This window comes from Phalacrocorax aristotelis, chromosome 8 (genome assembly GCF_949628215.1).
Source record: "Phalacrocorax aristotelis chromosome 8, bGulAri2.1, whole genome shotgun sequence".
NCBI classification, from domain to species: Eukaryota; Metazoa; Chordata; class Aves; order Suliformes; family Phalacrocoracidae; genus Phalacrocorax; species Phalacrocorax aristotelis.
In genome coordinates, this window is record NC_134283.1 from 34,321,386 (window position 1) to 34,337,681 (window position 16,296).

The window sequence follows — 16,296 nt, forward strand, 5'->3', positions numbered from 1 at the left end:
TTTTTGGCTTGGGTTTTTTTTTTTTTGTTTGCTTTGGGTTGGTTGGTTTTGGTTTGGGTTGGTTTTTTTTTGAGAGAGAGTCTACTTGAAGTTAGGCTCCTAAAATAAATATAAGCAGCTAAATAAAAAATCTGGTTTCCCCTGTGTATAATATGTCTTACCCGAAGTATATTGTACAAATTTCATACTGTGTAACTCATTCTCTTTGCACAGACTGGTCTCACACCTCTGATGGAAGCGGCTTCAGGAGGGTATGCAGAGGTGGGAAGGGTTCTCCTTGATAAAGGAGCAGATGTTAATGCTCCACCTGTGCCTTCCTCAAGAGATACAGCTTTAACAATTGCAGCAGATAAGGGTCACTACAAGTTCTGTGAGCTCCTGATTAATCGGTAAATTATTTCTTCTCATTAGTGGCACATTTGTTCTGTAGCTGTATTCCTCTGTGGCAAGGGTGCCCTTGTTTACATTGCCTCATGCATCTAAGAGCAAAGTGAATGGGAAGCTTTAGAAGTAGGATGTTGTATCTGTTTCCCGCTCTCCAGTGTTATCCTGGAGTATCCTGCTACTCCAGTGTTAATTAAGCTAAGCAGGCAGCTGGGACAAGAGGCGAGCAAACAGTGTCTGGCTCGGCAGCTCTGTTGGCTGTGTATTAATCCAGCAATTTCTACATGAGCATTTCCCTGCTGTCATTTGAGGGGCAAAGCCTGGAAGTAGCTTTCGAGCTCTTCAAGCATAACCCTATGCACTGCTAAAATCTCAAGGGCCTGCATTGTCTTGTGGGTAGTCACCACATTAATGATCCTTTAAAGGACCGATGGTCGCTAGTTGCATAGCTGTGGTGCAGTAGGCTACATTAGGTGAGTGTTGGTTTCTATAAGGGAGGTTTAAATAAACCCTGTGTCACTATGTTGCAACTTAAACAGCAGATTTCAGGGACAGAATTTCTCTGTCTAGCCACTAGATTTCAGTAATTAAAGTTATATATCCAATTGTACTCTGATCTTTTGTAATCTTACTTCCTGACTTCCACCTTTACCTTGTTTCACTTGATTACACTTGTACTTTTTTAGAGGAGCGCATATTGATGTTCGTAACAAGAAAGGAAACACACCTCTGTGGTTGGCAGCTAATGGTGGTCACTATGATGTGGTTCAGTTACTTGTGCAAGCAGGAGCAGATGTGGATGCTGCAGATAATCGGAAAATTACACCTCTTATGTCAGCATTTCGCAAGGTAGGAGACCAACTTAATTTTATGTTTCAATGCTGAATGTTTTCAAAACAGTTTCTTATTTGGTCTTAAATCTGAATGCTTGGTATTGGAAGAATCAAACACAACACAACAAAACTACTATTTTGATAAAATGCCTGCTTTAATCATAATCTGTGTACTTCACACATCTAATTTTTGAGGTGAAAATCTTTGTAACCACAGTAACATCATTTCCAGTTATACACCGACCAAAAACTTTCACTGTTTTGACATTTCATTGTCTTGAGATTACCGTAGTCCCCTCTAAATTTCTGCAGATTATACTGCTTGTTTCAGTCCTGCTTTTGAGACGAACAAAACACCAGTCTGTCCTGATTCCTATTTGCTTTTCCTGTTCTGTTCCTAATTTGTTGTTCAGTGGGATGCTTTGGGTAATAGGCACTTTTGTCACTGCCTTTTCTTCTTGGCAGGAAGAACATTGCTTTGCAATGGTTTCATCAGTTACGTTGTTGGATGCAAGGAGCATAGCTATAGCAGAGGAATTTATTAGCTGTAGCTGCTTTGCCTTTAACAAAATATCAAATAAGTATACAGCTTTTTTGACAAACAGCAATACTGAGCACTGTCCCTCCATTGCTTTCAAATAACTTCAGAGACAACAGTTGGATACTTTCTGTGTGGTTGCACAGTGTACCCCATCAGTGAGTGGATCCAGTGACAGAGGAATGTGTTTGCCAGGATAATATTCAGGTGGCTCAGTTCCCTGATCAGACTTACTTTGTAATTGAACAATCTATATTTGCTTCATGGTGTGAGTGGCAAGAGAGTGGGTTGGGGTGACAGGTAGGGTCTAAAGAGAGTCCTCTTGGCTGTTACTAAGATCATGAATAGCTGCCTCTGCACTTGGGCCTGGTTTGGTTCTTGTATTTTAAAATAAAAAGTTGCTTGTGGGAGGGCTTGTCTTTGCCACTGTGATGTAGAACAGCAGTCGTGCTGTCAACACTGAGCAAACAGTAACTACCTTTCTTCCCAAACAGCAGCTTACCAGAAACGTTCCTGTTTATTTTGAGTCTTTTTCATTGGACTAAGAGATATCAAAATTGTATTTTGATGATAAATGCAGACAATTACATACAAGAGATTAGAACTTTCTTTGCTCTTCTAGGGGCATGTGAAAGTAGTTCAGTTCCTGGTGAAAGAAGTTAACCAGTTTCCTTCAGACATTGAATGCATGCGATACATAGCAACAATAACTGACAAGGTGAGTTTAACTTTGAGAAGAGGCCCTGTCCCTTATTTTCAGTGAAAATATACATGAGAAACTCTTCAGTATTCAAATACTGAATGTGCATGTTTGCACATGTACATTTGGTTCAGAGGTTAGTGCATGTCTCCTTTTTAATAGAGAACTATTAAAAAAAAAAAAATCAGTGTTCATAGTCCTAGTCTGTTGAAGTAGTTTGTATGTTTATGAATACATAAAGCTAATCTCATGTTTGTAGAGCAAATCTCACTCCTCAATTTCAGTTTATTAAGGAGGTAGTAAGACAAGTTTGCATTCCAGGACCTGTTGAAAAAGTGTCACCAGTGTGTGGAGACAATTGTGAAAGCTAAAGACCAGCAGGCTGCAGAAGCAAACAAGAATGCTACTATATTGCTGAAGGAGCTAGACCTGGAAAAAGTGAGTAGAAAATTGCAGTTGTGTAGCATAATGGTTTGACCCATGTATTAATCTATAGGTTGTATTTCCTGTTTGTGCTCCTTGGGGCAGTAGTTTTTCATGCTGTGACTCTGTGTGCTTTCCTTCCTCTAATACACAAAAGGTGAAGTGTATACTGAGGGTGGCAAATGAGAATTTACTTCTGTTTCAGCCACTCCACTGTTCTTTTTAGGAAAGCTTGGACATGGCAATAATTACCTCAGATAGTAGCTCTCTTGCATTACTTTAGCACAGATGATGTGTGAATAAGGGAGGTCTTCAGTCTCGGTGGTGTGATACATGGTATGTTGCATGTAAGATGTAGTCCATAAGCATTTTATGGACGACTTCTCAGTGTTACAAAGGAGAGCCTATGAGCTGCCTGATGAGCTATATGGAGTTGAGCAGATAGTGGGGAAAATCAACTTCTCCCTCACTGAGAATACTGTAAATGACCCAGAGTAACGCAGACACTTCTTAAGCACTCCTTGGTGGCCTCTCTTAATGGAGACTCTTACAATTTTTGCACAAGTTCCATATTAGTTTATTAAATGTTCCAAGTTGCTGACTTGTTAAACATTTATCAGGTGCTGTGCAAAGCTACGATATAGCATAGTTGACTTGTCTGATTCCATGTATTAAAAAAAGTTGTTAAAATGATAGTGGGTTTTTTTCTGTAAAATACTCTGGGAGATCTTTCTGAGTCAAAGATGTGAACATTGCTGAAAAAATATTAATGAGGTTCTTAAATGTTTTTTGAGAAAGGACTGAGATTATGAGAAATTTTGCTGATTGTCCAGTAAACTTATATTTCTATAATACATCTATTTGGTTGTTATTTTGTTGCCATCCCTTAGAAGTTTTGGGACCAACTAGGCCTGTTTTTCCATAAGGTCTGCCCAGTTTCTGCATGATGATTCAGTATGTGACAGTCATTCTAGTTCATTGTGCTCTCTCCTTTCTCTCTCCCTCCCTCCAGATTTCTAGGGAAGATCTGAATTATTTAGTCTGCGTGAAAATATTTAAATATGTATCCTTTTCTCTTACACAGTCAAGAGAAGAGAGCAGAAAACAAGCTCTTGCAGCTAAAAGGGAGAAAAGAAAAGAAAAGAGGAAGAAGAAGAAAGAGGAACAAAAAAGAAAACAGGAAGAAGATGAAGAAAACAAGCCTAAAGAAACCCTGGAACTGCAAGAAGATGATGATGAAGAAGAAAATGATGATGAAGGTAAAGAACAAGTGTTTATGAGCAATGTAGTTGGGGGCACATTTGGTTTTGGTTTTTTTACCATCTAGGTAAGGGAACCTGCTTGAAAGCTGGGTTCTCTAGTACTGTGACAATGTTGTACAGCTACTGCCCTGGTTCTTCCCTCTGCCATCAGAGTTCCTGGCAAAACTCCAGTGTTCACTTTTTTTTTTCTCCAGTGTTCCCAAAAGTCTTTCACTCTTGGAGGATATACAGCTGAATGCAGTGCAAATAGTCTGACAGCTCAGCACGGAGCATAACTTCAGCTGTAGTGTCCTCAGTCAGGGCAACGATTTCTATATTTTGTGAGTTTTGATTGTATATCAACTGTTTTTCTTTCAGTGGAGCAAGAAGTTCCTATAGAGCCTCCTAGTGCAACTACTACAACAACAATTGGAATTTCTGCGACTTCAACTACTTTCACAAATGCCTTTGGGAAGAAGAGAGCTAATGTGGTGACTACCCCCAGCACAAACAGAAAAAATAAGAAAAATAAAACAAAAGAGACTCCTCAGAATATGCAGATAATTTTGCCGGATCAGCATATATCTTTAGCACAGCAAAAAGCAGATAAAAATAAAATAAATGGAGAGCCAAGAGGTGGTGGTGCAAGTGGGAATAGTGATTCAGATAACTTGGATAGCACAGATTGCAATAGCGAAAGTAGCAGTGGAGGTAAAAGCCAAGAGTTGAACTTCACGATGGATACAAATTCCTCTGAGCGGCGCTATGCCTCATTGCTTATCCCCTCTCAGGAAGAAAAAACTAGCACCTCTGCTTCAAAAACACCAACAAGGTGAGTCTGCTGTATTGCTTCCCTGTTGTTTCACAGGGTTACACCTATGCCAGTGTAAATTTTCTGTACCTTAAGCTTTACATCAGCTGGTACATTCCCAAAATCTTGAGAAGACTGAGTTTGCTTTTTTGTGTAGCTATTGAATAATATTGTTAAATTTATTGAACGCAACCTCTTTAAAATGGTAAAGGTAAGATTTTTTTTTTTTGGCATTGCTGCCTAGTTTTTAATATTACTTTAGCAAAACAGCCAGTTTTCTCTCTGCTATTTAAGCATCCATGTTGCATGTCATCTTCATTAGAATAGATTTTAAAGTGAATATGCTGGGAATTTAAAAACGAAGTGCCAACTTTACTTATCTATTTACAGAAGTGGTTTTATTACCTTTTGATGGTTTTATGGTTTCATCATTAACTCCTCTGAATTGCAATCTCTTTGTTTTAAGGAGGGAAGAAGTTGATGACTCTGAGCATTTCACCTGCCAGGTTGATGGCCAGTTTGATTTAACCTTGTCGAGCCAGAGGTGAGAGTCAAAAGAACTCAGTGAATGTACAGGGGCCGTATGAATGGTTTGGAAGATCATTCAGTTCTCAGGGAATGAGCTAATAACTCCTATAACACCAGTTTCTGAACAGGTCACTGGTCTGAATCAAAAAGCTTAGATCCCATCTGAATCCGTAGTCCTTGCTTAATTTTACATATAAGTAGTGTGAGTCTGGTCCTCCAGTTTTCTTTTTTCTTTTTGTGCATTAAGGGAGGGGAGAGAGGGTACAGGGCTTGATCCTCAGGACACATGGCTGACTGAGAACCCAGCTTCAGTGCAAAAATGCATTGGGGATCATGATGGGATCAAAAAGGTCATCAGGCTCAGGATCAAAAAAGATCATCAGGCACTGGTCTGGGAGTGGGAAGAAAGTCAGGATTTTCTTTTTTCTTTTTTTTTCCCCACATTAAAGTTAGTTGCAGAATGAGTGGTTTTGTCAGCCCTCATGGTTGGGGTGTGTGTATTTTGGATTACCCTTAGGAATGAATGTTAGAAATTGGATTTTGTCCATATTCTGTTTTATGAACATAAATTGTTTTCTGGTTTGGACCTTTTGTCCAAGGTCTCCAACATAAGCCTTGGAATCCTGTGCAGTTCACTACAGCAGGACTAACTAAATGCATACTTCCAACTCCTTGTTAGAAGTGGTGCTTCTGTTAAAGCACAGCTAAGAAACAAAACAGTATATAAATATCAAGATGGGGCTATTAACTTCTGCAGGTGCTTTTTGGCTCTTACACTAGGCAGACTTTTTCTGAAAATTATTTCTAAATTTGTTCATCCTGAATTCTTCTTCTCTTTAGTCATAGGCATGCCAATGACAAGGCTACTGTAACTGAAACTTAAACTCAGACTTCATAATGGTGCTTTTCTGAAAACATACCTAGACATTTTCAGACAAAGCAGAAAAAAAGCTTAAAGTTTACTCTGGAATCGATATTCCAAAGTAGACTTCGTTCTTTTCTTTCATATGTGTTTTTTTGTTCTCATTGCCTCAATCTTACAGTTATCTGAGGACAAGTAAAGTTCTCCATAGAACTTTCAAACACCTTGGGCAGGTGTATTAATCAGAGAGTAAGGTAAAGAGAAAATGCTGATATTTTAAAAGGCTTATTGTCTAAACATTGTTTTCCATACAGTCAGTATGTTTGGGTTACTTAAATGTGGATAGATCTCTGAAGTTTGTATAAAATGTAGTATAAACAGTTTGCCTTGAAGAAGACAAAATGAACATAAAATGCTGTAAAGAATGAGAAATAAAATGGATAAATAAAAACTTGTATATAGTAAAGAGGGGAAGCGATGCTTAGCAGGATAGCTGAAGCATGAGATCCCCTGTAAATTTTCCAGCTATGCCATAGTTTTGCTGGGTTGTATCACATATGGCTAGTTTTCGATGACTTGTGTAGATTGCTTATGTTTCAGTGCTGCAGGTGAACTTGTGAGCTCCCAGTGGTGCTTTTTTTTTTTTCACCTCTCCATAGATCACTTAGCCTAACAAGAGACTGCCTGTTCTCTCTCTTTTTCTCTCTCACCAAAACTTTGTGGTGTTTGTATCACTAGACTATCGCTATAGCTGTATTAGTACAGGTAATGATATTTGGGCACCTCCTTCCAAATCGGTGTCACTGTGACTTAAATACATAAACATGCTCAAATATCTGTGCCTCAGTTACCCATTCATAAAATGGGGGTGAGGGGTAGAAGCAGTTTCTAAGAAATCTGTAACAACAAGAGCTGAAAAACAGACATTTTCAAGTACTTAGTAAGAAAGAGACATTACCACCAAAGTACCTTTTCTTAAAAAGCTGTTCAAAAAGGAGAACACAATATAGACACATAATCAGGATGTGCTGAAGTGGCTGCTTACCACCCATTATAAACTATTTTAACCTGATGTCCTTAGTGTTTCTGGTATTACTTCATTCAGCTTAGCACTCCACTTTTTGGAGGAAGAGTATAGGCTGTGGACTAAAAGGTAAAAAACCTACCTATGAAGTCACTCAACAGCTGTTCCAGATAAAAAATAAGAATGAAAACAGTTCATGCTAGTAGTTTAAGCTGCAGAAATATATACTGTAATGCTGTCATTTTATTCTGTAATTTGTAACCAGCACATTTTTGTTCCCAGACTTGATGGTGAAGGTCATTCAAATTCTTTGTCAACTACTTATAAGCCTGTTTCCCTGCCTCTGAGCTCTCCAAATGTAAAGCTGAATCTGACTAGTCCAAAAAGAGGCCAGAAAAGAGAAGAAGGCTGGAAAGAAGTGGTTAGAAGGTAAAGACTTCAATTCTGTGTTTAAAAACTATCTGTGCACTTTTTAGCTTGTAAATTATTCTCAAATATTGAATATCCAGCAAGCTTATTTAATAATTTGATTAATTATTTTATTAAAAAAATCTAACCCCTTTACTCTTGCAGTGCTGTGAAAACAAATTGTAGTCCTAATTTGTAGTAACTTGTCACTAACTACACATCAACATGACATGAACAGATGATTGAGCAGATGACGGCTTGCACATGAGCTAAAGGCAGAATGGATGTTAGCAGAGTAGAGGAGAGGCAGATAATCTCTTCAAAGCTAGAAGTCGTTGTGCCTTTGGCAGTGACCTTGATCGCTGATCCCATGGGAAATTTTGTCACCTTACAGTGAGAGTTAGAGATGCAATTAGATTTAAAGATTTTCCGTAATGCAGAATTTCCCTTTGAAAATGTACTGGGTTTTATTATATGGCCATTAACACCCCAGTATCTTTTCTGTAACCTTTATGATGTCTACTACTTTTAACTAGAAGTGATCACCTAGCTTTCCTTTTTTTGTCCTCCTTATCAGAAAGGAATAAAGCATGAACATACAAGTGTCAGATGTTTTGGGTGCACTTATGATGCCCTCCTTCTTCTGTGTTCTGCAATAGTAGTGACCAAATATGCTCATTTTGGAGAATTTTAGGCTATGTGCAAAGCACATAATTGTATGGAGGATTTAATGCATTCAGATTGGTGAAGGCCACAGGCTGTTCTTAATAAAAGTTAAAAAGGCAGCTTAATCTGCAAATTTAAGCATTTGAACCCTTAAAGGTTGGTTCGGTCTCTGCCTTTTATGTTCACAAATGGGGTTCTCCACTGTGACATGGCCTTGCTAAGTGTATGGTTGCAGACTGCCCACCACTTGGTGAGTCATGCAGGCATGAAACCATTAAACAGGCAGCTGACTTTCCCAGGGCTGCACACAGACCCCACCATTGACCCTAGAGCTGCTCTATCTCTCCTCCTGGGTCTCTTGAGTCTCATAGGCTCAGCTCAACTGCTTGGTTAGGTATTGTCTGCTCTTCTGCTGGAGATGGTAGGGTTCTAGAGATGGCATCCAAAATCCGACCTTTCCTCATCCCTGAGGAATCAAGCTTTCACAAAGAACATGTCCATAAAGTGTTCTGCACTGGTGTTTGCTATGCCAAAGAGATTTTTGGCGACTTTAGATGTGTATGCAAAATGCCTGGGAGCTGCATGCCTTCCTTTCCTGTAGTCTATCCTGGTGTCAGCAAGAATTCTCCTCTCCCCTCCCCATGAGTAACCCCCTGGCTAGAAGGGATGTCTATCAAAGAAGTAACCAATGAAAACATCCCTTCTGCCCTTGACAGGCAAGTAGGCAGAGTTTTGAAAGACCCTCCCCCTAGCAACACTCTGCAGCCAACACCAATTGAGCAATTTCAGCTGCAGAGAGGAGGGCGCTGCTGTTCAGGAGCAAAAAGGTACTGTTTTGGGCACATCTCAAGGTAAAAAACATCGAGTTCGGTGGGTAGGGAGGGAAACGGCAGTGGGTGATGGGTGGGCAGGGGCCTGGGTGCTGGGGTGAGCTCTTTTGGAGGAGGAATGTCTCCATGGGTGGTGGTACGGGGTTCCTGGTGGGCTGAGGTGGAAGCGGACCACGGTATGTTTGGGAGCCCTGTGAGTAACATGGGCGTATCTTGAAAGTTAGGCAATGATGGAAGCTCTGGTTTGGGGAGGGAGTGACTGGGATGTCTAGCTTGAGAAAGGAGCCTTGAGGGTGGAGGGGAGAAGAAAGCCCAAAGCATGAAACAGCTTTGGGAGGAGAGCTGGGTGCGTGCCCTGAGGACCTGGTTTCTGAGGATGGGGAGGGTCATAGCATGCCCTCCTGGCGGGAGAGAGGGAAAGAAAACACACCTTGCCAAGACGAGCTGATGCTTTAGAACACTTCCATGTATTTAGATGTGCTTAAAATAAAATGAGTTTCCTTTAAGTCCTATTAAGTGAGAAATCATTTCCTGAGGATCAAGTTACCTCCAAATTTCAAAGACTGGAATAGCTAGGTGAAGCTGGCAGCCTTTTCAGGGGGTCCTGGTGATCTGTATAGTGTTCAGAGGTGCCTGCACTGTGATCACAATAGTTTCTGAAACCCCTTTGAATCCCCTCTAATTGTTCAGTGTTGAATTATTGCACATCACTGGTAACCTTGAAAGCGGTGTATGAGCTTGAGAGGTCCAGCCTTTAAAGTCTGGGGACAGTGGTGGCCCAGAGAGACCTTGGCTGGGGTCTGGATGCAAGCATAGCTCATGTTCAAAGAATTCCCAGTACTGTATGCCTGCACTGACCCACCAATACCATGTCTATTAGAAAAATCCTAAACTGACTTATTTTGCTGAACACATGGGTTAGTGTTGCAGCCTGACAGTGAGCCTGCTTCTAAAAAAATCTGTGCCACCTTCACAGTGGCTTCCAGCAGCTCTTAAATCACAAACTGCACAATTTAACCATCTGCCATCCACCGTTCTGTAGTGTCACCAATAAACTTTCAGATCCTGAGGTCTGAGAGAGGTGGATACTTATAAAGGTTGTGAATGCAAGTGGTATTACAGAGCCGATCACTGGGAAAACAATGGAAAACTACCTTCTTGTGATAAACCCTTGATCATTTATAGCAAAGTAGCAAAGCTATGGGCTTTTATATTTGAAGCAGCGCTATTTATGTAAATTTAGGTTGACAAGCTAAGGATTTGTCTCACTTTTATGGATTTTATCCTATCTTGTGTACCTTCTGTGTTTTTGAAGCAGTGTGAGGCACATAGATCTGTGTTAAAAGAGTGGTGGAATAAATGCTTCTGGAGTAATCCTTGCCCAGGTACTGAGGGTGATGAGTGATTTGAATGGGGGTGTTTTAGAGAGGCTCCAAAGGGTGAAGAAAATATCAGCAGAAAACCACTTGCTGCCCTGAAACTTAAGAGCATTGCTTCAGCGACCTGTCAGACAGCAAGGGATTTTTGTATGCCTTTAAAGTTTGAATACATTTCACAGATTTGTGATCTTTGTGATATAGGTCAAAGAAATTATCTGTCCCAGCTTCTGTCGTATCTAGAATAATGGGAAGAGGTGGGTGCAACATCACAGCAATTCAAGATGTCACTGGTGCCCATATTGACGTTGATAAGCAAAAAGATAAGAATGGAGAGAGAATGATCACTATAAGGTACAGTATCTAGAAACTGAAGTCTTGAGCTAGCCCACAATGTCCTATATTAACGAGTTTGCTTTTGAAGACAAGACATTTAGCTGCTTGGTGCTAGAATAGAACATATATTACTGCTGCCAAGATATGCTGATGGTCGACTTCTTCAAAGTTAATCCTTAAGATATGCAAAAGTCAAGAAATAACTTATTGGAGTAAACATGCAATAGACTTGCAGATCAGTATAAAATTGAGGCTACGGATGTAGCACAAAGTGGGGTTTCCTTTTGCAAAAGATAAATATGTTTGTATTTAATCTAGGGGTGGTACAGAGTCAACACGATACGCAGTGCAACTCATCAATGCCCTTATTCAAGATCCTGCCAAGGAGCTGGAAGACTTGATTCCTAAAACTCACATAAGAACACCTGCTTCGAGTACAAAATCAATCCATGCAAACTTTTCATCTGGAGTCAGCACTGCAACTGCTTCAAACAAGAACTCCTTTCCTCTTGGAGCACCACCCCTAGTCACATCGCAGTCATCAACACTATCTACTTTCCAGCCTACTAACAAATTAAACAAGAACGTCCCAGCAAATGTGCGCTCATCTTTTCCGGTGTCTCTTCCTCTAGCTTATTCTCACCCTCATTTTGCCTTGCTGGCTGCCCAAACTATGCAACAGATCCGGCACCCTCGCTTACCTATGGCCCAATTTGGAGGAACTTTTTCACCTTCACCGAACACTTGGGGACCATTCCCAGTGAGACCAGTTAACCCTGGCAGCACAAACAGCTCTCCAAAGCATAATAGTTCGAGTCGTGTAGGTAGTCAGAATGGAAATATTTTACAGACGGAGTCTCCTGGATTAGCTACTTCTAGTTGTCCCATTACTGTCTCTTCTGTAGCTGCTTCCACCCAACCGCTGTGTGTAACCAGTAATCGGACTCCCTCTTCGGTCAGAAAGCAGTTGTTTGCCTGCGTTCCTAAGACGAGTGCTGCAGCAACAGCGATCTCAACTGTGACAAGCACCTGTAGCACTCTGCCTTCCACTTCCTCTGCCCCTGCAAACAACGGGCAAGTGCCCACAGCATTTCTGCCATCTAATGCTCCACAAACGCAGCATTCTGCACTTAAAGCGGACTCTTTCTCAGCTGTATCGGCACCCAAAGAGAAGGTGTCAACACCAGACCAGCCCACTGCAAATGCGTGTGCACCATCTTCGGTTGCAAGTAGTTGCAGTATGTCAGCTAGCAGCAACTCGGGAGTTACCGAAACTCACCCATCGAGCAGCCCTGCACCGCTAAATAACGTCCAAGATGAAATACTGCCAACCAGCATGTCAGAGATCAACCCTTCCATGTCGATGCCTTTTTCATCCAGCTCCGAAACTGCTCCTTTAAGCTTAGCATCACCCAGGTCAGTTGTTGCAGATAATCAGGACAACAGTAACTTACCTCAAGTAGCTGTACCAGCACCTCGAGTTACTCACAGGATGCAGTCCAGAGGTTCTTTCTATTCAGTGGTACCAAATGCAAACCTCCATCAAGATCCTCAGTCTATTTTTGTTACAAATCAAGTTCCTTTAACACCTTCTCAAGGTCCACCTGCTGCAGTGCAGCTCTCGTCAGCCATGAACGTTATGAACGGTTCCCAGATGCATATTAACCCAGCAAACAAATCATTGCCTCCTACCTTTGGGCCTGCAACGCTCTTCAATCACTTTAGTAGTCTTTTTGATAGCAACCAGGTGCCAGCTAACCAAGGATGGGGAGACTGTCCGCTCTCTAGCCGACCAGCAGCTGACCCATCTTTCACTGTTCAGTCTACCTTTCTGAATAACTCTGTGCTAGGACACATGGAAAATGTGCATCCCGACAGCTCCAAGGCTCCTGGTTTCAGGCCACCTTCCCAGCGGGTTTCGACTAGTCCTGTAGGTAAGTCATTAAGATCATACACTGGACAGAATTCTTTCTCCAACCATTATAGCTTGATCATCTCAAACTGATTGAGAAGTGGTTAACAAATGACACAGAATACTAATGTAATATGGTTGGCCTATTTTTTTCCAAGTGCTCTTTAAAACGTTGGTTAGTTTTTTTCCTCTTTAGCTCTTCTAGGATGCTAGGTGTTGGGAACATTGCAGACGTTGTGTTGCTTGTCCTCTGTAAGACACAGGAATGCTTCCACCTGTTTGTAGAGTTCAGAGTAGCATTGACTTTTCGCTTTTGGGTTGGAATGGAACATAGGGTCAGGTGATACCAAACCTGAAACAGCAGGGTCATGACTCTTGACAGGTTCCAGCTGGAGGAGTGGCTGCATGCAGCTGTGCAATATTTTATCTGAGACTCCAGCTTGACTCAGTGAGGGTAAACCCTCTGTAATTTTTGTCTCTTGATATGGCTCTGGGATTTTAATAAGCTTGTGTTGTGCTTTGGGAAATTGGTGTGCTACTGCATGGTATGTTTTACTAGGAAGTTACTGTCCTTCTGTTCTTAAGAATAGCAGTTCAAGCTTATCTGCATTTATTTGGAATGGGTGACGAATGCTCACAGTGAGCTCCCTGCCCTTGCTGTGCTCTGCGTAAAGGATTATTATCATTTTAGTGTTCAGCTATGCTGCAGGCAACCAGCCACACCCACTTGACTGGAAGGGGCCCTCAAGAGATCTAGTCTGTGCCACCCTGTTCTCCCTTTCATTCTTGCCATAATGGCTTTATGGTGCCTTGAAGCTGAGTAGCTAGAGCACCTTGCTTTGTCTTTACCCCTGCAGTGTATGTTAGATATTTGGGCTAACGTTTCAGGACTTGAATGCTGGACTGGGAGAAGTCAAGTAGTTTGACTTTCAGACTAAAGGAGAAGGGGGCATTTGGAAGATGTAGTGGTAAGGAAAGAAGGCTTTCAATATTACCATTCCTCTCAGTTAATTTAGAGACATGCAGGATGTCTGAAAACCGGAACACTTCTCTCTGACTAACTTTAACCACAAAAGTGGGATGTCTGCTATGACTGTAGTTTTCTTAACAGTTTAATTTGGGCTGTATAGCTCTGCAAAGAGAGTGAATACTTAGAGCTTCTGTGCCACATCCAGTCCCAGCACAGTAAGCAGAACCAGATGTAACTTAGGCTGTGGAAGGTAAAGTAACTTGGCCTTTTTTATCAGATAGGCTGCTAATAAAAGAATTGTCAGACCCTCCTCAGCAGACTCCAGAAACACTTCATGTTGGCTCAGCTTTTTTCTGCAGTGCTCTAAACTGGGAGTTGGCTGTTGCTGGAATAACCCCTGGGGAAGGAAGCTTATGGCAAATGGGATCTGCTGATTTTTCTGATGATTGCATCCTGCGTGTACAAAGACAGCTGACTGGGACTTGCCATAGCAGCCAAAAACTGTGCTGTTCCCTTATGCTAAGGTCATCTGTTTGTCATAAGGAAAAATGTCTTGGTCCTTTATATATCCTTAAATGACTGTAAGTATTTAAAGGTAGTCTAAATCTGTTTCTTCCTGAGTTAGGAAGGCTAGGTAGATACCCAAAGAGAGCTCACATGATTGACTTTGGGGCGATAAGTGTAAAGTTCTTAACTGAAGCACAAAAATATTTGGCCAAAACACATTTTTTTCTGAGCTTGTATTTGATCAGGATATTGCAAAATGAAGAAGAACTGCAAACAGGTAGGTGGCCGCTAAAAATCCTGCCTGGCAGGAGGTGACTGGTTAGGTTCTTAGAATGACATTAAATTAATCAACTACTTAATACTGCTTTTGATCACCTTTGTTTTCAGAATCTAAATTGTCTGTCACACAGGAGGAGGGGGTGGTGTTAGGGGAGCCTAGGGAGAAGGGGGTGTTTTGAAGGTGTGATACTGAGGAAAGGAGCAGGGGTGGTAGGCTGAGACCTCTCCCATGCCTTCCCTTGGAGCATAAGTGTGGTCCTGTGGTCTGTCCACCCATCTCATTCACTGGTTCTTGCCAGGGTACCAGACCTTTCTGCTCAGCTCAGCCTCCAAGGTGGGTTGAACTGGGGACTACCTTGGCTGTTTCCATAGGGTTTGGTGGCAGGTTTCATGAGATTTCTAGAATGCGGGGAAAACGGCGTCACTGCTGGCTTACACTTTGGCCAACAGCAGTGCAATGGACAAGGAGCAGTCTGGGCTTTGCCTGGCAATTCAGGGCACTTCTGTGTGATGAGAGGGAGTAGTAATGGCCATCAAAGCAGGTGGACACCAATCCTCTAATCTCGACTGTGACTCTACACCTGATGGAGCAGAGGTTTGTCTTTTGTGCCTGTCTTGCACAGTTGGGCTGTGGCAAATTTTTCCACATCAACATCTCTTAGTAATCATCTCTACGCTAATTTGGTGGAGATTTAATATAATCTGATTGTGTATTAAACTAGCTTTTTCTTAACAAGTTGTCACCTGAGGTTGGAGTTTGGTTACTCTGCTATTCCTATTCATGGGTAAGCTCAGTTGCAGCTTGAGTTTTCTCTGATTCACTGGTTCCTTTGAGACACAGTTATATGTGCAGATCTCCTCACCGGTTCTGGAAATGGCCTTTTGTCTCACCTATGTCTTTAGATCTCTTGTCCTAGCAGCTTGCAGATTGAGGGCAGACTTAGCCCAAGCATTTGGGGAGGCTGTGGAGAAGACCAGAGAGGTCTATTTGTTACTTCTTTCCTTTGCATTTTAAGAAGGCGTTTGAGACCTTGCTCACAGGGCATTAAAAGGTATCACAAACTTGAAATATGCAAGCTTAGGAAGCAGCACATGAGTATGAGGTTGCATGAAATGGCTGGGCTCCCTGTTTTGCATGGAGTGACCAAGTGTTGTGGCTGTTTCTCTAAAGGTGGAGGCAGCCATTGAAGTAACCAGTTTCTGCCAAAGTGCCTGGGGGCTTTGATAAACTGAATTTTGAGCAGAGTTTGTGTGAGATTGATACACCAGTCTCGAAAGCTCAGTTACCCTTTCAGACCATGATGAAGAGCTTGAATTCATGGCCCAAGATACTGCGGAGTATGGTATTGCACAAGGTTTTAGTATTACAAAACCTGATTTTGTTAAGTACATAAATAGGAAACTCATTACTGAAATCAGGATTCTGTAAGTAATTGTTCATAGAAGCCATTTTTAATAGTGAGCAAAGGTTTTCTTAATCTACTTTAATGAAAGGTAAGATAATGATAAGAAGTGTTCCTTACAACCTGAAAACTGACTACTCTGAATTTGTGCACCTCTGGCTGTCACACTTCTTTCAACCTGTAGAAAATACACAGCAGTGCTGAAATGGGCTGTACAGCCATTGCACTTTGAAAGCTGTGTACCCATACTACAAAGCCTTCAAAA

At 41.5% G+C, this 16,296-nt stretch overlaps 1 protein-coding gene across 20 annotated transcripts in view; it reads left to right on the forward strand.

Annotated features, from left to right (window-relative positions):
* Window positions 1-16,296, forward strand: part of ANKHD1 (ankyrin repeat and KH domain containing 1) — a 123,032-nt gene that overhangs the window by 96,433 nt on the left and 10,303 nt on the right. For all 20 annotated transcript variants that reach the window (XM_075102387.1, XM_075102388.1, XM_075102391.1 and 17 more), the window contains 11 exons: window positions 214-389; window positions 1,071-1,233; window positions 2,378-2,473; window positions 2,777-2,893; window positions 3,963-4,137; window positions 4,498-4,951; window positions 5,397-5,474; window positions 7,627-7,773; window positions 9,135-9,245; window positions 10,829-10,978; window positions 11,279-12,894. In XM_075102387.1, coding sequence (XP_074958488.1) covers window positions 214-389; window positions 1,071-1,233; window positions 2,378-2,473; window positions 2,777-2,893; window positions 3,963-4,137; window positions 4,498-4,951; window positions 5,397-5,474; window positions 7,627-7,773; window positions 9,135-9,245; window positions 10,829-10,978; window positions 11,279-12,894 — 3,283 coding nt within the window. The remainder of the gene's footprint in view (window positions 1-213; window positions 390-1,070; window positions 1,234-2,377; window positions 2,474-2,776; window positions 2,894-3,962; window positions 4,138-4,497; window positions 4,952-5,396; window positions 5,475-7,626; window positions 7,774-9,134; window positions 9,246-10,828; window positions 10,979-11,278; window positions 12,895-16,296) is intronic.